At 41.0% G+C, this 23,515-nt stretch overlaps 2 protein-coding genes and 1 long non-coding RNA gene across 6 annotated transcripts in view; 1 reads left to right on the top strand and 2 right to left on the bottom strand.

The window, feature by feature from the left end:
- SLC9A2 (solute carrier family 9 member A2) overlaps positions 1–390 on the bottom strand; it is a 31,599-nt gene extending 31,209 nt beyond the window's left edge. The window contains exon 1 of the mRNA NM_001285935.3: positions 24–390. Coding sequence (NP_001272864.1) covers positions 24–294 — 271 coding nt within the window. The 5' untranslated portion in view covers positions 295–390. The remainder of the gene's footprint in view (positions 1–23) is intronic.
- Positions 391–502: 112 nt separating this feature from the next.
- Positions 503–20,277, top strand: LOC101750453. 3 transcript variants are annotated; one of them, XR_005843656.2, is made up of 6 exons: positions 503–556; positions 5,128–5,220; positions 5,544–5,658; positions 8,267–8,332; positions 10,342–10,434; positions 10,761–20,277. It is a non-coding gene; the product is annotated as an uncharacterized LOC101750453 (long non-coding RNA). The 3 variants fall into 3 exon arrangements; XR_005843655.2 differs by having other exon boundaries at positions 503–643; XR_005843657.2 differs by lacking the exon at positions 503–556 and adding an exon at positions 2,746–4,195.
- Positions 20,061–23,515, bottom strand: part of SLC9A4 (solute carrier family 9 member A4) — a 34,581-nt gene continuing 31,126 nt past the window's right edge. The window contains 1 exon segment of one of the 2 annotated variants that reach the window (NM_001397855.1): positions 20,061–22,706. In NM_001397855.1, coding sequence (NP_001384784.1) covers positions 22,405–22,706 — 302 coding nt within the window. In that variant the 3' untranslated portion in view covers positions 20,061–22,404. 2 annotated transcript variants of the gene reach the window in all.

Here is a 23,515-nt window from a genome sequence, read left to right as displayed (position 1 = left end):
GAGTCCCCGTGGGCCGCGCTCACCGATCTTGGCGAGGGATGCGAGCAGGATCCAGAGGGTGATCTCGAAGGGGATCTGCACGTGGGGGTAGTCCAAGGTGAAGACGTGCAGCCGCGTCTCCTCGAAGGCGGTGCCGCTGGGACTCGGCGGGGTGCCGGTGCCCATCGCCGCCGCGCCGGGTGCTTGGCTCCCCGCGGTGCCCCGCGCCTCCGCCGCCGCGGCCGCCAGCACCGCCAGCACCGCCAGCAGCCTCCGCGGTGCTCCACGGCGCGGGGGGCCGCCGCCGCCTCCCATGGCGCCCCCGCCGCCGCTCCGCTGCCGGCCCCGCCGCCGCCCTACGGCCCCGCGCCGGCCGCCGCCACCATCCCGCCGCCAGCGCCGGGGACACCTGCCGCCGCCGCGGCCCCGCCGGCTCCGCCTCCCGCCGGTGACTGGGCGAGCCCCCGCCCGGCGCCCCGCGAGCCCCGGGGCCGCCCCCGCTGCCCCCGGCCGCCGCCCAGCCGCTGTCAGACGGCGCGGTGGTGCTGGGGCCGGGCGTCGGAGTGAGCTCCGAAGTGTGAGTTAGTCCGAAGGAGTGTTGTATGTGCTTGTGTGCGTACGTACGGCAGGAGGGAGTTAGCGCACTACGGGCATCGATGGATGTGTACGTGCATGTATATGTATATAGTATAGAATATACAATACCTAAAATACGTATAACTGTATATATTAACTGTTATATATTATGTCTGTTGCCCATACAGTGTCAAAATATGGGAACACACATATATATATACATTTATGTGTTTCTGCTAGGGCTGCTCCAGAAGTAATGCCTCCTATGTTATGATACTCGCCCATTACATCAAAGGAGGATGTTGGGGGGATGGCAGTAGAGGTTGAACCTTCCCACCAATATTCCATTATATGTTGTTGCCATGTGACAGATGGCAGCAGGGGGGTGGTCTGACACAGCGGTGTCTGACATAGAAGCGCGGATGAAGCAAAGGTGTGGCACTGAATTCCTCCACGTGCAAAAAAATGACACTCATTAACGTTCATCAACGCTTACTAAACATTTATAGACACCCAACAGTGGATGTGAGCACAGCGAGGCCTTTAGCAGTGGTGCCTTTAGCAGTGGTGTCAGTGACCGTGGGTCACCTCCACTGGTGCCAATTTTTATGAGCATGGCAGGCAGGTTCTTTTTCATTGCTGGTGAAAATGCACAGCTAACAGTGGTGACTATGTTGAAAAGTAGTGTTCTGTAGCTGAGAATTTGCTCTATCACACAGTGTTGTTGTGCTCTTTATTGTAGTTTCCATGAAAATAAATAAAAGGCACAACTTTTGCTGCAGCCTACATACATATATGCATATGTATGTGTGCATAAATGTGTGTGTGTGTTGCTGATACTGAACATGTCACTGGCAAAATGCTGCTCACGCTGAAGGCACCAGAAATTGGTCTCGTCTTTCAGCAGGAGAGGGATTCTCTCACATCACACTGAGCATCCCGTATTTCCCGAAACAATGAATTTACACACAACACCATCACTTGTGAGTAATGTGGTATTCCAAAGTTCAAGCTAATAAAATCTTTATTGGCGGACACCACTGTGCATGACTTTATGGCAAAGTGTATCTATCTTCTTTGACCTCAAACAAACCAAAACCAGTGGCACAGGCACAGTGGCACCCAAGGAAGTGGTAGAGTCATTGTTTCAGGAGGTGCTTAAGAACTGTATGGATGTGGCACTGAGGGACATGCTTAGTGGGTATAGTGGGGGTGGGCTGACAGACTGGGTGATCAGAGAGGTCTTTTCCAACCTTAATGATTCTATGGTTCTGTCTATGAGTTAAGCCTAAAGCTCTGACTCAAAAAGCTGAACGTCTGTGGCTGCCATTTATTTACGCCAGAGCCTAAAAGCAGGGCACTAAGCCTGGGGTTCTAATGACAAATTTAAAAGCATGACACCAATAAAAGATTTTTCTTTATTTTATATGCAAGTCATTCAGAAGAACACATTTAAATTTCTAGCCTGCATGCACGTCATCTAGCCCTATGGCTGCATGGGATAGTTGGACACGTCCTTTTATTTGTTACATTATATTCTTTGAAATGAAGGAAACAACTGAACACTGGCACTTTGGAGGACATTCTTTCTATAGGGACAAGGAAAAAAAAATAAAATAAAAAAAATACTTGTAGCAGACTGCCCAGAGAAGCTGTGGTGCCCCATCCCTGGAGGTGCTCAAGGCCAGGTTGGATGGGGCCCTGGGCAGCCTAAGCTGGTGGGGGGCAGCCCTGCCCATGGCAGGGGTTGGGGCTGGGTGGTTCCCTCCAACCCAAATCATTCTGTGATTCTATGATTCTATGCTTCTATGCTTCTGTGATTCTATAATTCTACGATACTCTTTCATTCCTGAATCTTCAGGTCCAGTCAGAATACTGCTCATGAGAAGAGAAGCCTAGCCTTAAGGTGGAGGAAGTAGGCAGTGTTCTCTCACATGCAAATCATACTGTAAATCGCAAATGTAATTCATTCTAAAATCATAAGATCCATGTCTCTTTTTAAGACCTTTCTTTCAAATGAAGGAAATCTTTCTGAAAAATACTGCTACAAAAGTGTCAATAACTGCTGTCCTAGCTTCAAGCTCAGGGAGGGTGGATTTAGGGTGCCCCCTCCCCTCCCCTCCGCTCCCCTCCCTTCCCCTCCCCTCCCCTTCCCTCCCCTCCATACAGCAGGGAATATTTGGCTTCCAAGCTTGTTGACGAAGGTGCCGTGTAGCCGAGCATGTTATGAGATGCTGGGGATCAGTGTTTGCAGCTCATGCTGCTTTCCATCTCCACCAGTCCTGTGCAGCTGAAGCTCTGTACCCTTGCTGGTCCCAGAGACGTTGGGGACTCTGCTCTTGGGGACGTCACCACGTGGAGAAGAATGTTCCCAAGGCACAGAGCAGCCCATCAGAGAGGGAGGGGTCCCCCCAGCCAAGGAGATGTGCAGGTGTTTCCCTGGCGCCACGGCGCCTTGTCATGGCTCTGCCCCTGACAGCTCAATGCGTCTGCTCCTGCCTCAGAACAATTTGGTGCCGGGTCGCTCCGCACTGTTTCATGGACAGCACAAACAGAAGCACGCCTGACTGCAGCTGAGCCACAAGGGCCCTTCCCACCATACACCCACCGATGCCTCATTGCCCCCACTGCACCCTGCCATCTGCACCCATGTGTACTTTCATCCCTTGTTCTCCTCTGCATTGCCTTTTCTATCAGAGACAGTGCTAACAGTGCTTCACGTGACAGAGTGCATGCTGTTTTATACATCAAGATAGTAACCCCCATAATTTACTTTATTTACCTTTTAATCCATCTATTGATTGCTGCTGTCAGTTCCTGCTAGAGCAAGGAACAGCTCTGGTACCCACAGTGTGCTCGTGGGACTCACCTCTACCACACGGGTTTGCAGTCATTGGGTGTGCATTGAACCATTATGAGTCATGGCAATTTGGTTTTCCGTTTGCTGGGGCTTCCTCACTGTGGTTATGGTTTTGAGTTATATGGCTGCACATAAAATGTAATTAATATTAATCCTGCTTTAGCTATGTGGTAGTAAAAAGTCTGTCTTTATTGCAATTGTCAAAACTGCTTTCATAATGAGAAAAATAGACTGATTTGACAGAATGAGAATTATCACTGTATCAGAAATTAACTCTATTTTTAGGGATGAAGTCTGAAGTTTGAATCAAAGAATAGTTTGAGTTGGAAGGGACCCTTGAAGGCCATCCAGTCCAATTCCCCTGCAATGAACAGGGATACCTGCAGATTGATCAGGTTGCTTAGAGCCCCGTCCAGCCTGACCTTGGATGTCCCCAGGGACACCATCCACCACCTCCCTCACCACTCTTACTGTAAAAACCTTATTCCTTATGTCCAATCTAAATCTCTTTTAATTGAAAACCATTTCCCCATGTCCTGTCACAGCAGACCCTGGTAGAGCCTGTCCCCTTTCTTCTTACAGCCCCCCTTTAGACACTGACAGGCATATCTGAGGTCTCCCTGGAGCCTTCCCTGCTCCAGGCTGAACAGCCCCAGCTCTCTCAGCTCTTTGTTCTTATTTTCTGACCTGTCTTCAATATCAAGAAAACATTTCCAGAAAAAACTTATCTGACTGTTTCAAGAAGTGGATCTCTGGGAGCTGTACCTTTGGTGCTCTCTAGTAAGTATGATCAAAGAAATAAAAATGACTGGGGTGAAATCATACGTTTATTAATAAATGCTTGTCCATCATTTTAACTGTTGCTTTATACAGACATTTTCAGCAGATTGGAGAAAGAAAGAAAAAAAGGAAGAAAGAAAGGAAGAAAGAAAGGAAGAAAGAAAGGAAGAAAGAAAGGAAGAAAGAAAGAAAGGAAGAAAGAAAGGAAGAAAGAAAGAAAGGAAGAAAGAAAGAAAGAAAGAAAGAAAAAGAAAGAAAGAAAGAAAGAAAGAAAGAAAGAAAGAAAGAAAGAAAGAAAGAAAGAAAGAAAGAAAGAAAGAAAGAAAGAAAGAAAGAAAGAGAGAAAGAAAGAGAGAAAGAAAGAGAGAAAGAAAGAAAGAAAGAAAGAAAGAAAGAAAGAAAGAGAGAAAGAAAGAGAGAAAGAAAGAAAGAAAGAAAAAGACATTCTGCTGGCACTCTACAGAAATATTAAAATGAATTCTGCTTAGAGGATCTCTGAGGCTGCTTACTGCTAAGATTTCTCTGACCATCCACGTTACAGTATTGTAAATCTCATAGAATCATAGAATTGTTTGAGTTTGAAGGGACCTTTAAAGGCCATCTAGTCCAACACCCCTGCAGTGAACAGGGACACTTACAGCTCTATCAGGGTGCTCAGAGCCCTGTCCAGCCTGACCTTGGGTATCTGTTTTCCTGGTTCAGAAGAAAGGAATGAATTTCATCCTTTTTAGCCACTCCTCTAAAACAGACAGACAGATTTTCTCTATTATCTCCTGAAATATAGCACAAGAGACTTAAACACGGGATATCTTGTTACAGTGCCTTAGTGCATTACTAAAATAAATTTGTTAAAATTTACGGTATCTATATGAACAAAGAAGGGGGTTTTCATGTTACCTCGGGTAAAAGGGAAATCTTTTTGACATCTGCAGCTGCACGGGGAGGGCAGTACTGCGTGGAAGAGATATACCTGTGACACGTATAACCAAGATGCTCCGAGTTATGGGAAAACAAACACCAAAGAGGTGAGAGAGACTTTTTTACTTATATAGAAATAGCTTCAGGGGAAATCTGAGGATTATAAAACACCAAAATGCTTGACTGAGAGTTGTTTTACTTGGGGAGGGGCACCAGCAACGCACCCTCAGAATTATTCTAGTAAACATGTCTTGAAACCTCTCTTCCACTAGAGGTGAGCTTCTTTTTCCTAGGGCTGTGCCATCGTGGCCTTGACCACATAACTCTGTCTCTAAATTCATTAATTAGCAGAAGTGTATCTCAGCTATTAAGTTTTTTATGAATTTTATGAAATCAATAGCTCATTGAGGATGTGTTTTTTTTTCCACAGCCCTTTCCAGAGCTGCTTGGCAACTGTCTCCATAAATCAGTTCTACCAAGGTGCTGTGCCTTCCAGAGATAGTCACTTTAATGGCAGCAATTTAGTTGTACGGGCCTGAACTTTGGTAAGCCAATTTAATGCCTTTATGACATTAGTGGTAGTGTGTCCACAACCTTGAGTTTAGATTGGAAGAGATTGAGGAAGGGCACGGATACCTCATTTGCCAGAGGCTGGGGAGTGATGGCAGGAGCAGCCTGCAGAGCTGCTCTGTTTGTGGGTTCAGAGCAGAGTTAAGCTGGCATCAGGGCAATTACATTGCATGTTGGTGCTCTCCTCAAGAGTTCTCCCCAGGCCTTCCCCAGCCAGGATCTTCATGCTTGTGGTTTCTGGTCCCCATGAGTAAGCACCTCTGGCAGGTTCAGCCCTGGGAGGGCACTTCGTGCCTTGTGATGAATAACGGAGAGGGTTTTGTGGTGCTGCAGGGCATCAGAATTAAACCTCATCCGAAAGAACACACTCATCACCCTCCATCAGCTACTGCAGGAGAGATCAGTGGTATTTCTAGAGCGATGTTATAACCCAAGAGGGATAATAATCTGTGAAGTTAGTTTTTTGCTGGTTCCTTATAAGAAAAGTACTCATTCTGCTCATGATAACACAGGCAAAAGTGAGGAGATTTTTGTGCAGTTTTTCCTTTCTTTTGTTATTTGTGCTTAAGGTGACCTTTATATCACTGGAAAACTACACTGTTGGGCACATCTACTGGAAACCCAAAACCAGAGATGACAGGCTGGTCTCCATCCCTTAGGGATTAGAACAATCTCATTGTTTAATAGCTAAGCGACAGGTTTAATGTTTAAACTATAAAGTCCCTCTTTAGCTCATTCTGCACTGGGACACTTGGTTGTTGAGTGATTTCTGAGACTGTGTCCCCACATCAGGTGTCAGAAATAGTCACTGCTCTCTAGCCTGGAATTGTCACTGCCATGAATACAGAAATACCAGTTTAAATGTTTAACTTCTTGGGAAACATAATTTTAAATGCTTCCCTGAGAGTTCAAGCATTGGATTTGGTGAGTTGGCAAGGCAAAGGCTGCCCATGTTCTTGAGTCCGAGGAGGCTTTCTGCTAAGCTACATTTCATGCTGGCTTTCTGTTAGCAGGTGGATGGCACAGGCATGTAGGACAAACACTTCCTTCCAAAATGCTGAGTTTTAGGTTTTGGGTTTTTTCACCTGAAGAAAAAAATAAATATAAATGTTGTCTGTTTAGTAAGCAGTTATGAAGCAAGTAAAATTATGTCCAAGCTGTGCTCTGTCTTGAATGAAACCAACTGCTGCCTTATTCCCAGGCTCACCCATAATGACCAGTTCCTCTGGCCCGAGAGCTTTCTTCTGTGTGCTTGCACTCAGCTCATCAGCACAGCCTGAGATTGGCCTCCACCCCTACTGACATGAGCTCTTCCATATAGACATGGTGGATTAGATGTACGCCCTTGATAAGTGCTTTTATTAAAGGACTGAGTTTAGAAGAAGAGTTTAGAAAGAGTTCAGGAAGAGTTTAGAAAGTACCAGAACATCACCCTGTAGTCAGTGTTGCAGGTTACTCTATAACCAAGCTCATTTCTCACCTGCCCCTTGTTTCTCCCACTCTCTTGTCTCACCCTTTTTTGCCAAGAACCTACATGTGAAACATGGATACACTCACTCTGTGCTGATTCAGGGCTGAACAGCACTGGTCATCGCCAAGAACTGGGGGAACCATCCCTTAGCAAGAACACATTAAAAAAAAATTGCTTAGATCCTTCATGGCCCTCAAAGAATTAACTGTCTGTATACAATACTGTATTTACAGAGGTCAGAGGTGACTGCACGTTATCCAGGACAAGCAGAAAGACACAGGGGGTGATATTTTGTTTATATAATCTATAATTTTCCAGTTTCAGAAGTACACATTTCAAGAGTTGATGGAACTTAGTTCTTTTCTGTGATTTAATTTTATGCCCTGCTTATCCCCTTGATTTTTTGGTCACTGAAGTTCATTAGTCATTGCTGGGAACTCTTATGTCACTGTTTTCATTGCAGAGGGTTAATAAATCCTTACAGGATATTTCACTGTTGATCTCAGCTGATTGGTTTTATGGGCAGCAGACAGCTGTTGTTAACATAGGTTTTCCACATGACTTGGTGGAAGTCTAGCTTTAAATTTTACACAGAAAGTTATAGATGCCTTGTTTTCAAAAGAAATTAGTGCAGTTTAGTGTTGTTCTTAGGTCATGTGTAAAACTAAAACCTCCTTCACCTCCTCATACAACCTTGTCCTTGGGGAAGTTAGCAGAGAACAATCAGGTCAGAAATGAATGAAAATGCATTTCTTTGCATTAGAATGTTGGCTTAATGTTGATGATCACCCAAAGAAGAACAGGAGGTTTGAGTTTCACTGTAGGTACCATAAAAATATGTTAAATTATGTTAAACAGAGCCCCTATCTAAAATACTCAAATGCAGTTGCTGTCAAGCAGCAAAATCCCTATTTTATTCTATTTTTTAATAGAAAGATCTTTTATTTGAACTCAGAGATGATAAGACAGACACAATGCCTTGCAACTTTTCAAGACTGCAGAGAAAATGTAAAATATTGCCATTATCAGAGTTTTCCAAATAAAAAATCAATAGTAATAAGACAATTTAGCAACATTAAGAAACTTTTCAAATAAATTTGATGATGTTTTAGGGGGGAAGAGGCACATGGAAACCAACAGGAATATAAAACTTGGGAACTTGATTGGAAATCTTTCAGGTGAGTGAAGATTTAGTTAACTAATGGTTACCGGCTATTGTAGAAATGAACAGAGCACACTAGCACCATGAGGAAGATGGCAAATTTTCTTTGTATCAGTGAAATGACTTCATTTAATCTCAGTGACACTTGATAAGCCTGTGAAATGCAAGATTTGTAGCATATCAGTGGAAAGATAGATCAGCCTTTCCATAGAACAAGTTTTCATTGTGCCTCCAGAGGTCAAGGTCCTTCGTTCATCATCAGTATCACTTGGCTCTCATATCCTTTGTACCTACCTACACTCTGCATTTGAATATAGTGGCATGCTGGCTGTAGTCGAGTGGAGAACAAGTTCACTGCTTCTGCATGGTCTAACACTCAGCCTCTTTTCTTTTCATGTATAGGTATTTTATATAAATACTACAAATTTCCATGCAGATATGTGCGTGTAAAATTTTATTTATATCTTACGTACTCTCCATGTAATTAACTTTGATTGACACACCTACAATTTAAGGGATTCCTCCCTTTCTTCGTGAATGCTGATATAGCAATTGGAACCTGCTCCTGTATTTTTAAACCATTTAGCTCAGCATAGAAACTTAAATGTCAAAGTTCCTGACTGACTTAATCTTGAGCATTTGCAAGTTATATCAAAAAATAAAAAAATAAAAAAAGCAGAATCTGATCCCACAATTACATATGGAGATCAAAATGTGGGCATACCTTTTAATCAGAGAAAAAGCTGTACAACAAAAGAAAAAAATTCTAACCACAGGCAAAAGTGGCCCCATTCTGATAGGCTGTACTTGACCAAAAAAGGAGAAGCACTTTGCCACCTACGTACTTGATAATATTAGACTTCAACATGAATGATTGTACTTTGGAATAATTATTTGTTTTATATATAGCTCTTAAAATATGTTTGTATATGTAATTAGATAAACAAAAGTATTGATTTCTTGCAGGTTTCTTGGCTGTCCTAAAGGTAGTGGCAAGGGTGTGGTGGAATCTCTTGTGTTTTCATAGAAATCTCAATCCTAGTCGTTGTTACAGAAGGTAAAATAGGAGAGTTCAAAGGAATGGTAGAGTGCATCCCAATGTTTAGAGTGAATGAATGTACTCAATGTTAAGACAGTGTTGCTTTATTGAGAAGATTGTATCAATGTCCTTGTATTTGACCCTGGTTCTCTGCTTTCTTGTGCAACAGTCTCCTTGGAACATTTCCCTGAGGGGGAAAAAAAAAAAAAAAAAAAAAAGCTGGAGCAATGATGTTCATGATCAACTCAATTCTTAGTTGGCATTCTATTTTTTTTTTTTTTTAACTTTTCCTGAGTGACATTCCACCTATATATAGCTCCTGACAAAGGACTGTACAGGGAAAAAAAAAAGGAATTAGCAAAGCTCCTGATGACAAGATTGGCCGATGGGTTATATCATCTGTTGATATATGAGATAAATAAACCAACTTCTTCATTTACAGGTAAAATGCCAGGAAAATAACAATGGCAGTTCTGAGTAGAGGTGCAGAGACTACAATCTGTCCTGTGCAATCACTGTTGGCTTGCTTTGTGGGACAGAAATTTGTCACATAAGCAGTATGTTTCTCAGCTAGATGAGTGTAGTGGTGCCGGTCCTGTAATGGCAGAAAAACCCATCCCACAGGGTTTGGAAATAAACCAGGGCATCTAGTTGTCTGAAAAACCTCAGGGAGGAAAGAGAAATCAGTCTGATCTGTGTTCTCTATTGCTGAAGTTAAAAGTTGAAGCTGCATGAATTCCAGCAGCAGAAGGCTAATATCTTTGATCCTCCGTGTTCTTCAGCCATGGCAAAGGGATTCTCAGACAAGCTCAGGACAATTCACATAGGAACAGATATGTTATTTGAGTAAAATAACTGGTATATTTTATAGGCACAGAATCCATGGTACAGATGTTGATAAGGCTGCTCTGGAAATTGCATTTTCTAGAGCTAATGCAAAACTATAACACCTACTATCAATATGCTTATATAACAATTCCTTACAGGTCCAGTCTTGGAATCATAGAAAATGTATACAGATGATGCTGCTCGTGAAGAAACAAAAATCTATTAAAACACCTCCAGTGCATCAGTAAAAGGTAGATATTATTTTATTTTCCCTGTGGTTCATGTGCCCTTTATCAATGGCATCTATTGCCGAGCTTGTTATCCTGGGCTCTATTTAGGGCTCCTGGAAATCATCACACTATAGGGCCATAAGTCACTGTCCCCAGTACTGACTCTTACAGCTGATCATGAAAAGAGCTCAGGGCTGACATGTTTGAAGCCAGATGTGGTGGATTTTAAACACATATTTTCTCCTGCTGCTGTTATTACAATCACGAGCCCAGATGAATAAGGTGCCTCTACCCTCCTCATTCACTGCATGCACCACTTTATAACCATTCCTAACTTTTTCTTACAGTGCTGGAAAGAAATGTGAGTTTTGACTGTTGCTAAGAAGAGATGTGGCTGTGTACATTGCACGGGTCCTCTCCAAGTGACAACTCACAGGCAGGGGAAAAGAGACATCATTTAGGAGTTGGACTAGATGGCTTCCAGAGGTCCGTTGCAACCTCAACCATTCCACATTTCTGTGATTAGAAGAGATTTTATCTATCCACTTTGCTGTGGTTCTTACTCTGGTGGCTTTTGAGGAAGCATTCTCTCCAGGTTTGTCCCACCTGGAACATGTTGAAACAGCACGAGCATAGAGATTCAAGTTACCAAAATCCCAATGGTCAAAAAAATGGCAGGTTCAGCTGCAGTTTATGGAAACAGATATAATTGTTAGGGTTCAGAGCTGGCAATGAGCAGAGGAGCTGGCTTCCAACTCAGGAGGTCACTCAAACTTTGGGTTTGGACTGTCCAGTTTTCTCTGAGAAATCATGCCCAAACACTTCTGTGTGGTGCCAAAACCAGAAAATATGTAGGTCTCCTCACTGTAAAAAATCAAACAATTATTACAGGATCTGGATAATCTCCACATGCACACAATAGAAGAAGTTTAGGGAAAGTTTTGTTGAAAAGAGGAAATTTTGTCTCATTAAATTTGGTGGCAAAAAATTCCAAATTCAAGCATGATTTCACCCTATGTTACACTCTTGCCATTGTGTAGATTTTTGGTTATAGATAAGGATCAGCCAGGGTTTATAACTAAGTTTATTTTGTAGTAAGTCTGTAGCAGCAATTAAAGTTCCAAAACAGTTTTCACATACTAGTAATTTAAAGAAAAGTACATCTCTGAAGATGTAATTTTCCATTTTAATCTCCATCCAAAGATATTCTTTAACTTTGGGCAAATTCCTGTCAAACAGTTTGAGTTATAATTGTATGAAAAAAGATACTCTGCCAGATGTAAGAGAAAGATGACTGCTGACATTTTTATTTCTTTTCTACAAGATAAGCCATGAGATCTGACCTCTGAAGAACGGTGTATAAGTAACCACTCAGGAACTTGTTCATAAATGGACTGGAAAAGTAAAGTGGAAAAAAAGCTTAAATTATTAAGCCTGAATGTTGGGTAATAAGAGTGAACAGTAGAAATATGGCAATTAGATATTTAAATTATTTTTGATTCTCAGCCTTCTGCCTGAACCATACCTGAGACAGTAAAGCTAGTACATATGGAGCAGATATCAGAGCATGGGTTATTTCAACATCCAGTGCAATAATTATGGCTATATTCAGTATCACAAATCTCGAAATTGCATCAAGCAACTTAAAAAATAAATTAATTATACTATCACAAGGCAAACTTGGAAGAAAGTAATTATTCTTAACATAGAATAGTTCTGAGTAAAGAATTAATTTATTGATTTAGTAGTGTAGAATTTGATTACTTAACGTATAAATTCTCCCAGGAATAGAGTCCTGGGGCATCCTGAGAGGAGTGACTGAATAACTGGAGACCTTAACGTGTAGAGGTCTTTGTAGGGTGCTCAGTGTATCGAGTAAAAGAAATCATTAATCCAAGCTACCATCTAGCTGTGTTTGCCATCTTGACTACTCATCACAAAAATTTGTCAGACTTATTCAGAACAAAAAATACAGATGTAATTCCCCACAAGTCCCCAGAGGTGTTTTTCAGTATGGTTAGTTATATATGGAAGAAACATCAACATTTCCTTGATGCCTGACAGCACAAAATCCTCAAATAAATAGCTACAATATTGGGTCTCATAGTGAAATTTTTATAATGTGCCATACAATTTTTAATATCTACAACATATGCAAAGTAGGATCAATTTTCTTACACTAGCACAGCAAATGCGCCTCTAAGATCCAGTTAATGGTATTAAGGTGCACTGATATATTATTTTATTTTCTGACTTTATCTATATTAAAAACAAAATAAACTGAGATTTTTATTCCTCCTTACACCTGTAGAAGTAATTCTTTATGTGGTCTGAATGAAGATATGATAATGGATCATCTTAGTAGCAACGTATCACTATGAATATGCATTTGTTTTTCACGAGAAGGATATTTTAGGATCGGGGGGATAGCACTAGTTCTTAAAAGTAGACTAAAATTAAAGCTTCTGAGTCCCAGGTGGAGGCATTAAGAAACTAAAATACCTGAGTTGAGGAAACCCCCAGCTTTGTGATCATGGTTAGACCTTCCATCTGTAACACTAGATATAGAAGGAAAAATACAACAATCTGTATTGCTGTGGCTCCTGGAAAAGCTGAAAGTGTGGGTACCAGTTATTTACTGGACAGCATGAAACCACAAAATAAATTTAACAGTTTGGAGCCCTGATCCTTCTCATTTATGTTTCTGTTTTGCACTGTCCTTAGAAAAAGCACAAGTCTAAAAAAAGCCAAGGATATAATACCCTGATTTCCACCATCTACTTAGCCTTTGATAGAAGTTTTCTTATTGATTTCAATAACTTGAGCTGCATAGAATCAATCTTGATATGCTTTGCTTTATTGAGACTACTCCCAACCTTGAAGTTAAGCATTAAGGCTCAGATTCTCGTGGGTATCTACATGTTTAATTATTTTCCCACATCAGAACTAGCAGATAAAGATGTGTTCCAAATTCTTGGCCATAAGGGCATGACAGTTCCTAGACACTTGTTTCTGAACCAGGCAGCCTGCCAGGTGGAAGGCTTATTTGCCTCAAAACTTCAAGAATCCAGTGTGTCAGGCTGGCACAATGAACCAATCACTAAATTCAGATCACGTAATACATACAAGCATGGTGTTTTCCTTTTGGTGATGAAAACTACTGGAATGTAATACAACATTTGAAAAAACATCTCTGCCAGTGTGCTACATTCTCTCTTTACACCAGCAGTGAGAATTCCACGCTAAAAGTGAACTAATTATCTAAAAAAAAGAAAAAAGCAGCCATCCGCATGAAAAATCTGACTTAAGAGAGTGATGAGAAATACTCTTTTTCATGTGCGATCTGAAAGCCACTTCTCTTTGCACAGTTTACTTTTGGCCTTCAGTCCTAGCAGAGGATTTAAATGAGTCGCCTTCCCTTTTTGGCTCTTTAAATACGTTGCTTAATTCCATCAACAGAGGTCACTGCCGCTCTTTTCCTCTTTGGTGAAAGCAAGCTTTTTCCAGAGATAAAACAGAACAACTAATGCTCTCTACTAGCAGAGTTTGGTTTACCCTTTAGAGACTGGTTTGAGAGAGTTCATGCATAATTTTTTGAGGTTGAAAACCAAATAAAAGCAACAATAATAATAATTGGTGGGAAAATATTGAAATGATCCTTGGAACTTAATGTAATTTATGCAGTTTTTATTATAGTGATATTTTGAGCTTTCTCACTACGTTTCTCCTTCTTTTCATTTTGTGGTATGACCAGCAGTCATATCTTCTCTGCAGCTCTTGGTAATTCAGAATCAAACATTTTTGCACCAGTGAAGAATAAGAGAAAAGTTTATGAAAGGGTACCTTTAAATTGCTAAGGTTTGGTTAATAAATTTGTCAGCAGTCATCACTTTCATCTAAACCTATGTTTGCATAATTAAGAAAATGATGAAGAAATATTTGGCAATATCTATCATTAAGAGGAATTAAAGCCAAAGAGTCCATTTGAGCTAGCAGTAATGTGAGACTTGCAGTTTTCTACTGCAAAATCCATTACAGGTTGAGCCAAAAATGCCCACAGACAAAGCCCTTCAGAACTAAAGAGAATATAGGAGTTGTACATAGTGAGACACTATTAAAAATATGCATTACCATTTTATGTGTACAAGCAGAAGTACCTCAGTTTACTGATCAGGAAAATAAAACTCATCTCAGAACCAAAGCAGTCACAATGCCTACTTCTGAAAAGGTGATTTTCCTTCACAGTTGTCAAAATTGCTTAAAGGATCAGGACAGTGGATTTCCATTTCAGACAGATGTGTTTAGATGTTTAACATGAAGATGTCTACCAGTGGGGTAGGTATCTGAGCTCTAATTGGATCTGATGGGGTCTAAATTGCGTGCCAGACCATTGCAAAGCAGTCATCCACGTTTGTTCAAGGGATGTGAGCCACTGGCGGCCTTGACCTGATGCCCATGGACTCCAGCCCCAGGGGTGCAGTCCAGCTGCCATAAGGCTGCCTCAAGTCCATCTCTGATCTCCAGCTGCTGATCCAAAGAGCAGAAGGCTCCTGGAGTTCCCGTCCCAAATCTAGCATCTCTCATAGCTTGATTCACATCTGAATGACATAGCCCTGAGTGCCTTTACCTCTATTTTACATGTGAGAATACTGACACATAGAAAGCTGAAGAGATTTGTCCTAGTCCTAACACAAACCAAATACCTACAGCCTCTGTTCCTTACTCAACAAAAGTAGAGAAGGAGAAACAAATTCTGAGAGTTTCTGATTCAGCTTCAAAGGAAAAAATTGTGTGTCCCATAATATATTTACCTCTTACAAGTCCCTTTAGTGTTTTTTGTTGCTCTGGAAAACATGCAGAGTATATTTAGTTTTTGGAAAAGAGCAACCATGAGAAAAATAACTGAAGAATTTTATTTTCTTTACATTACATATATTTTAAATATGACAAAATTTTATGGTGTTTTTTTTAGGATGCTAAACATTTTAAACAGCAGATCTTGATGCCTGTCTTCAGGCGGTGCACAATGTCACTTCTGTGCAGATTGTTTCTCTTCTCTGTGTGCGTGTGTGTGGAAAGAGCTGAAGGAACAGTACCAGCTTGTTCCTTTGTTCCTTTCTGTCAATTTCAGTCACCTGAAGCCTAAGGGAAGTAAAGGCAGACATAGGTCAAGGGAGCAGAGTCTCATGTTTAGTTCCTGGCACTGTTCCTGTATGAGGTACACCCACAGCTCATTTGTTTTGTGCAAGTTTCTCTTTCTCCACCTTTTGCATGGGCTTTTAACACTGGCACAATTCTTAAGATGCCGTCCCTCTGAGCTATCTGCGGTTTGTGTGCACGCAGACCTAGAAGACACTGTGCAAGTATTCTCAGTATTCATCATATAAAATTGAGGTTGAATGTATTTGGGCAGCTGGTTTCTGTTTGCACTTTTTTCCTCACCCAGCGCAAGCTTCCGTGATGGAAAGAAAATCCTTAAGAAAGACATGAATAAAGCTAGCTAGAGGGCTAGAAGTTTTATTCCAAGATCCTAAGGAAAAAAAAAAAAAAAGAGCTCTTTTATTTTGATATTTGCATATAACTTACTATTTTCACTCCTTATCACTGCTGATAATGCAGTAATGTAAGGAACAAACGGTGTTCAAGCCAGTATCTACTAGCAAGTCGAAAATAGGACTTGAGGTACATGCTAGCAAAAAAACCAGTTTGATTTCAGGCTTCTTGAGGCCCTGGCACAGCTGCCCAGAGAAGCTGTGGTGCCCCATCCCTGGAGGCGCTCAAGGCCAGGTTGGATGGGGCCCTGGGCAGCCTGAGCTGTTGAGGGGGGCAGCCCTGCCTATAGCAGGGGATTGGGGCTGGGTGGGCTGTGAGATACCTTCCAACCCAAACCGTTCTGTGATTCTACAATTCATGACTATTTTGTAGTTAGCAGAATAAGCTTCTGATGGGAAAGTATTGTGCAGATGTCTAGTGACCCAACCATGTTTGCAGATGTGGATGACTGATACCTAGTGCCCTCTGCTCAACATGGGTCACTTCTTTTCACCTCTCTTGCCCCCACAAGGACAGTGTGAAAGAAGTCATGGCTGATGTTCAGTTTGAATATCTACCACTGACCAGCTGTCCTCAAGTGGCACAGTTGCCATTTGCCAAAGAAAAGGTAGTCTGAAAATCTGAGTTTGGCACTGTTGTATTCAGACTATGTCTCATTTCTTATGATTGAAAGGTAGCAGCAAATCCCATTGTTCCAGGAGGAAGGATGGGCTAGGAATAAACAAGAACTATTGTTAACCATGAAAGTTCACTCATGAAAACAAAAGAGGAAAGAAAAAAAGAGTTTCACTTGTGGGTAGCATTAAGAGAGATTATCAAAAGGAAATAAATTAGGTAACTTAGTTCAGTATATTTCCAGTCATCCTAACTGAGAGTATTACTCATGTTACCGTGACATCTTAAATTTTAAGGTGAGTTTGATAAAACAATAAACGTAATTGTCCTACCTAAAAAGCAAACAAAATATAAAGATAGGGTAATCTGTTTTTCCACTCTTAATGTTTGAGTTTGATTAATATATGTAGACAGAAAATTGGAAAAGGAGGCTATAAAGAAAGGAAGCTTAGAAACATTTCACAGACTTTCCAGAGTCTCACACATGCAGTTAAATAGCAGTTTCTCTTCAGACATGACAATTAAAAGGTTCTAAGGGCTACAGGAAAACCCCTGAAAATGTTGACATTCAGTACCTACATACCAGCAAGAAAATAAAAATCACCATTATTTTCATCATCTCTGACTTAGAAGTCAATAAATTTATCAATAGCAATTTGATGATTTAACATTAGATATCACTTGTCCTCTAAACTCTAACTACCTCACTCATAAATATGGATTAAGCTATCGTTTGCGTGCTGAAAATGATCACAGCTACTTCTACTCTACAAGTATCCAGCCTGAAACCTTGGCCAACTTTTCTGAATCCCATCAAACCTAAGTACTGCTCTAGGCACATCCTAACTTAGTTTATCTTTCAGTTTGCCTTTTGCTAGGTTGATAAGCATGGCACTTTTCTGCCGGTCCCACAGATTGCTGCATCCAAAGCTCTTGCTCTTGTCTGGACACTCGTTATTTTCCATCTATTACTGTTTTCCTTCTCTGTCCTTGATGGAAACTTTCCTACTGCACATACTTCAGCTTCAAGCCATGCTGTGAGGCGAATTGTTCCATCTCCTTCTGCATTCCTTTACTGATGTCTTCCCCTAGTGTGAAGCCTGAATCTCATGTGAGTCCTTCCATGGTATCCTCACTCCTGCTGGTTGGCATTACTATTCAGACAGCACTTTGCTTCCATGGCTGCTGTACAGACAATGGCAGCCTGGATTTCACAGGTGCAGAAATTTCCAGTGGGCACTGCTTTCCATGGAAGAGAGAACACAGCAGTGTCTTCTTGCAGTGCACTCTGTCAAACAACAGCTCTGAAAATTGAGAGGTCCTTACTCTACCAGCTGTCATACCTTGATTGCCCATGCTCCCCTTGCTGTTATTTCTTTGGTTGTAGGCTCTCTAAGGGAGAGATTCTCCTTTTACTACAAATTCCTACTTGCCTAGGATATTAGTTGAGGAGTAAGAACTACAGGAGGAATAACAGCATCCAACAGTAATCATGCCATGTAGTAAATATGAAAGTATTGCCAGTTCCTGGAGGTTGTGGATGCCACGTCTCTGGATGCATTCAAGGCTGGGCTGGATGTGGCTCTGGGCAGCCTGGTTTGGTGGTTGGCAACCCTGCACATAGCAGGGGGGTTGAAACTAGATGATCATTGTGGTCCTTTTCAACCCAGGCCATTCTATGATTCTGTGATTACTCATAATGTACTAGTGACCTTGGAAACTCACTCGCTCCTTCTCTAGTATTCTGTTTGACTGTTGTTGCTTTTACTTTTAAAATATTTTCCCACTTTCTTCTTATTTTTCTTATTTTTTTCTGTTAGTTAGCAACTTCTATTCCAGTGTATCTTTTATTTTCTCTGTTATGTTGAAGGTGTGAGTTATTCATTATCGTTACTCCTTCCTGAAGCTCACTCTTTCGGTATTATCCTTCTGCCCGAAGGAAGCAGTCTTAACTCCCCGAGTTTCGGTTTCTTCTACGGATTTTTAATACTGATTCTTCACCTGGGCATGAGTTTCCTGTGCCAATTCACCTTAAATCACAGTGCAATTTAAATTCCTGGGTAAACAGTAGCTCTGTACCAGTCTGAAAAGGAGACCTTGAAGTGATTTACACATTTCCAGGATGTGGCCCAGGTAGTGTTTAGGAATGCCCCCACACATGAGGATTTACAAACCAGGAGAGGGTCTAAACTCCTGCCCCCCAAAAAACACTTTAATTTTCTCTACAGACCAGGTCTGAGAGTCTACAGACACAGTATAAGTTACCTGTAATGAAACATTACTGCAGTTATTGCCATTTAAAACAGAAGCAATATGATTCTTCAAGGAGAATTCCTTTTCCACAAGTATGAAATAACCATGAAAATGAATAAACAGTGCAACTTTATACATCGGAACATATTTTGTGTAGGTATCTGCAGCATGGCCTCTTGGCTAATGGCCAACAGGCCCATTATCTGCAACTAATGGCGCAGAAAAAAATTTTCTTCCAGAACTACTTTCTCACTGCTAGGAAAGCAAATTAAAAATAGGCTTTACACGTCTGGGGACCAGACAGCAAAAGCTGGGAGAGCTCTGTTAACTGCTGAATGCTCTAAGGCTTTACACTCTCTGAAGATCTGGCTCACTGATTTCCTAAGAGGAAAGATTAGGAAATGAACCATAAGTGGGAGATACGGCTCCTGCTATGTACTAGCCTTATTTATATTTTAGAAAGACTTGATTATTTTTCTCCAGTTCTAATATAAATGGTCATTGGAAATTGAATGCTTTGCTCCCTACTTATAATGGATAACTATAAAAATGCTCCACAACTTTTATTACATGCAATAAAAAATCTGGGAGTCAGTTTTAGGCATGTCTTCCAAAAATACCCTGACCAAATTGCACATTTTTTCTCATGATCCATGTCTAGTCCTATTCCATGCTACGGTCCCATTCACCTTCCTCATCTCGCACAGAATTTGTACCTCTTCAGTTTCCCTAGACAAACTGTTCATTAAATCTTCTTAAGAGGAAATGCTGAATTTGCAGCACACAGTAATTCCTGTTTAATCTTTCTCGTGGGCCTCCCTTTGAAGACAGGATAGTATCCTCTCTTCACTGTTCTCTCAGAGTACCACTTTCTGTCCATCACTATCCTCAGTGTTTGCCTCCAATCCATATCACTCACTGCTGGTTTTGGAGATCCCACCTCCTTCTGACCCCATGATGCAGAAACAGATCCCATCTCTCCATTCCCCCTTCCATGCACCTACATCAGCTGTGCAACCACTCACCTAATTTTGCCCTAAGTTAAATTTCATATCACAACTGGGTATCCCACAGAAAATCAAGTCTTAAATTGCACTATGATTACTCTTTTTCTTCCTTAAAATAATGTTTCCATTGAGATTCATTATATGTCAGTATAATTTGCTGTAGGATTGAGATGTGGGATAAAGTTTTTGTTTAAAGAATATATGAAACACATATTCGGTAAGCAGGGTTTATTTGTTGATTTTCAGATACAGAACCGTGTTTGTTTGCTTATTGTCAGTACAAAAGACAAAACTTACCCTTTCATAAAAGGAAGTCGGATAATTTATCTGGCACAATGAGGAAATGCAAACAGAACTTAAGATTCAGAAAACTGAGTATAGTTTCAGTACAGATGATTCATTATGATCTGCTAAATATAAAAAAAAAAAAAACCTTCGAATATGAGAAAAAAAGAAAGCTTTTATTTTTTCTTTCTCCAGTAATTTCTTCCAAATTTGTTAGTTTAGATGTTACCTTTGCTGAATCAGAAATCCATTGTAAGAAATGTGATGAAGCCATAACTTACTCTTCAAAGATCTTTTGGACAAGTGCTTAACAGTAAGATCTTCCCCCAGAATCAGAAAGGCGTCACCGTCATCACTATCTCTTTCTGCTTCCTGCAGTACATTTACAGATCTTATGTTGAATAGCTAAGCAAGCTTTGAGTAGAAGAGAGAAATTTGAAGAAAGTGACCAAACTTGGTGCATTTCTCAGCTGCAGATTTTAGTGCAGCTGTAAGGGTGAGTTTATGGACTTCTGGACTCAAATTATTCTTTTGTTTTAAAATCTGCTCACCTACAGTTTTACAACACTGGTGATGCCCCTCCCATTTTGCAGAAAGAAGCTCAGTCAGAGGCACTAGGTGACCAGTGTTTTCGATTGACAGTTTAGACTTCAACTAATATATCCCAGGCCAGCAGCTTCTTGCTTCCCTTGTCCTTACCATTAGGGAGATCTGCTGTTGAAATTAGTGCATGAGTGCATGGAGTCAGCTGAAAAGGATGCTCAGCAGGAGAGCTGGGAGGTCAGAGGCTCAAGTGAAGATGCCCCTGATCATTTCTGCCTATTTAGCAAATGCTTCTCTGTGCAACATACAGTCAAACATCCTTTCTACTGAGAGTTAGAAAGGATTTCTATTCTTTCCTAAAGGGGAGCTACAGGAAAGAAGGGCACAGACTCTTTAGCAGGGTCTATTGTGACAGGAAAAGGGGAAATTGTTTCAAACTTAAAGAGGAAAGATTTAGGTTGGATATAAGGAAAAAATCTCTTACAGTGAGGGTAGTAAGGCACTGGAACAGGTTGCCCAGAAAGGTGGTGGATGCCCTGTCCCTGGAGACATTCAAGTCCAGGTCAGACCAGGCTCCAGGCAGTGTTATCTACTTGTGGATATCCCTGTTCATTGCAGGGGAGTTGGACTAGATGACCTTTAAAGGTCCTTTTCAACTCTGAGGATTCTATGCTTCTACAATCCTAAAAACCTGGCAGCACAACACAGAGCCTTTATTTCCTGCTAGCCAGCAGGATACAAAGTCAGACTAGACTCTTCCTTTTTGTCCAACTCTTGTTTCCCACCTAAGTTGCAGATCCAGCTTCAGTGCAAAGAGTAGCCTAGGGATTTGGGCACCCTCAGCATGGTGGGAGTGAGAGAAGGAGGTTAGCTTCTCCACGGCAAAAACCTCTACCTAACTACACTAGAGCTATAAGCACAGGTCTATTGTCTATTCTGCACATCCTTGCTGTCTCATATTTGAAAAATATGAGCTTTGTGTATGTCTCCAAACAGCACCCCTTCCAGAAGAGTTCTCTCTGGATTTGTTAGTACTAGGATGCCTCCTTTCTTCATCTAAAAACGTTTTAGGTGGGTGATGCCTCCGCAATGAAGTTGCAGGAATCCCAGAACATCCTATAACTCACTTCAGACACTTTTCCAAAGCCAAAACCTGAGATGCTGGTGGATACCCAAGAGCTTAAAATGACCACTAAATAATTATTTTCATTTATGTACCCATCTAAGCATCTTCAGTGGTATTTAGGTGCCCTAAAAATGTCTTTTTCCCCATTCTTACTTCAAACATCTCAGCTACTCTGAGGTTCAGCTTTCCTAGAGCTTTGAAGTTACCAATCTGGGCACCCATGTCTTAACCACATCCTTATCACCTGTGATTCTTTCCCCTGGGTTTAATCCATAGTTTAGAACAGAAGAAGGCAGTATCAGCTCCCAACTAGAGTTATGCATATGCCCAACTGTTGTTATCTAAATACATGCCCAAATCCCTACAAAGATCATGTTCCTCTCTTTCCTGCACTGTTTTGCCAAAAAGCCAGCTTAATATAAACATATAAGAATTTGAGTCTTCCTCGAACCACTAAGTACCTTGATACAGTACTTAAAAGTGATACGAGAATGACTGCACTGGTCCCAAAAGGAAAACTGTGGTTTGGTTCATATAAGAGCTTCGTTATTTTCTCTGGAACAGTGCACAGAGGGCCCTAGAGATGCAAACATCGCTCTTCTCTGCTCCTCATATATCTAATGGCCTAGCTGGTGCCATCATTTCTGTCTCTTCTTCTGACTCATACCCCCGTAGTTTTCTCACAGTGCCTCGAGGCTTTGTTATTGCAGCTCGATTGTCTGCTCTGGTGAAATGATGACGATTGATCGCACTTCCTCTTCGACCTGACAAATGGGATGAACGGTCACGTCTATCCAAGTGTGCCATTGGAACCAGCTCCTTCTGGTAGTGCTTTGCTATGAGTGGCCGTAGTTGAGGCTGGGGTTTGAACTTCACTGGGATCCCAGCCTCAGAGCTACTTCTGGGGTGATCTGAAAGAAGATACAGAATTCTTACGATGAAGAAAAAGAAAAAGAGAAATGCCATGGTGTTGACAAGGACGGTTAAATGGTATTCAGTATTGTATAACATTATGGTTTATAACATTATGGTTTTAAATCTTGAAATGGAAAGATTTTAAGTAATTGCTATAGAATAAGAAAACAGTTGAGATCTAAAAATAACCCTAAATCTTTACTTTCATCCCAATGCTGACGTTTAAAAGATCTTATTGATCTTGCCTCTATTCTGAAACCCCACTGAGAAAACACATTCCAATATCTTTCCATATCTAATGAAGCAACTCATACTTTCTCAGACAAGAGGGTTCCTTCATGTATCTTTCAACTTTCTACTGATTTCGTGAATATATCTAGTGCAATGGTTGAAAAACATTGTAAAACCCACAGCAGAAATCAAACAGTGACTACAAAGACCCTAGAACCACTGAAAATCAAGATAACATGTCACCTGTTATTAACAATTGGGAAGAAAACAGTTTCACCTGAAACCAGGAGTTTGACTTTATGGTGCTTTGATTACTTTGGGTGTGTCGGACCTACTTCTACCAACTTGCAGTGCTGAAAGTACACAATAAAAATATGACTGTAATAAGCTCTAACTGTCTCTTTTATCCTGATGAGTTTACAAAATGTACTTCTTTTACTCTTTTTAAGGCCACATGTAGTCTGACTACTAACTAGCAAATTAGTTAATTTAAGAAACAACTGAAAATCTAGGAAGTTTTTGGAGATAGAGATATAGCTACATGAAGAGTAAAATTAGACCATATCGTGTAAAG

Source organism: Gallus gallus, chromosome 1 (assembly GCF_016699485.2).
Source record: "Gallus gallus isolate bGalGal1 chromosome 1, bGalGal1.mat.broiler.GRCg7b, whole genome shotgun sequence".
Classification (NCBI taxonomy): domain Eukaryota; kingdom Metazoa; phylum Chordata; class Aves; order Galliformes; family Phasianidae; genus Gallus; species Gallus gallus.
The sequence above is the reverse complement of the archived record's forward strand: the minus strand, read 5'-3'. Positions and strand labels throughout refer to the sequence as shown.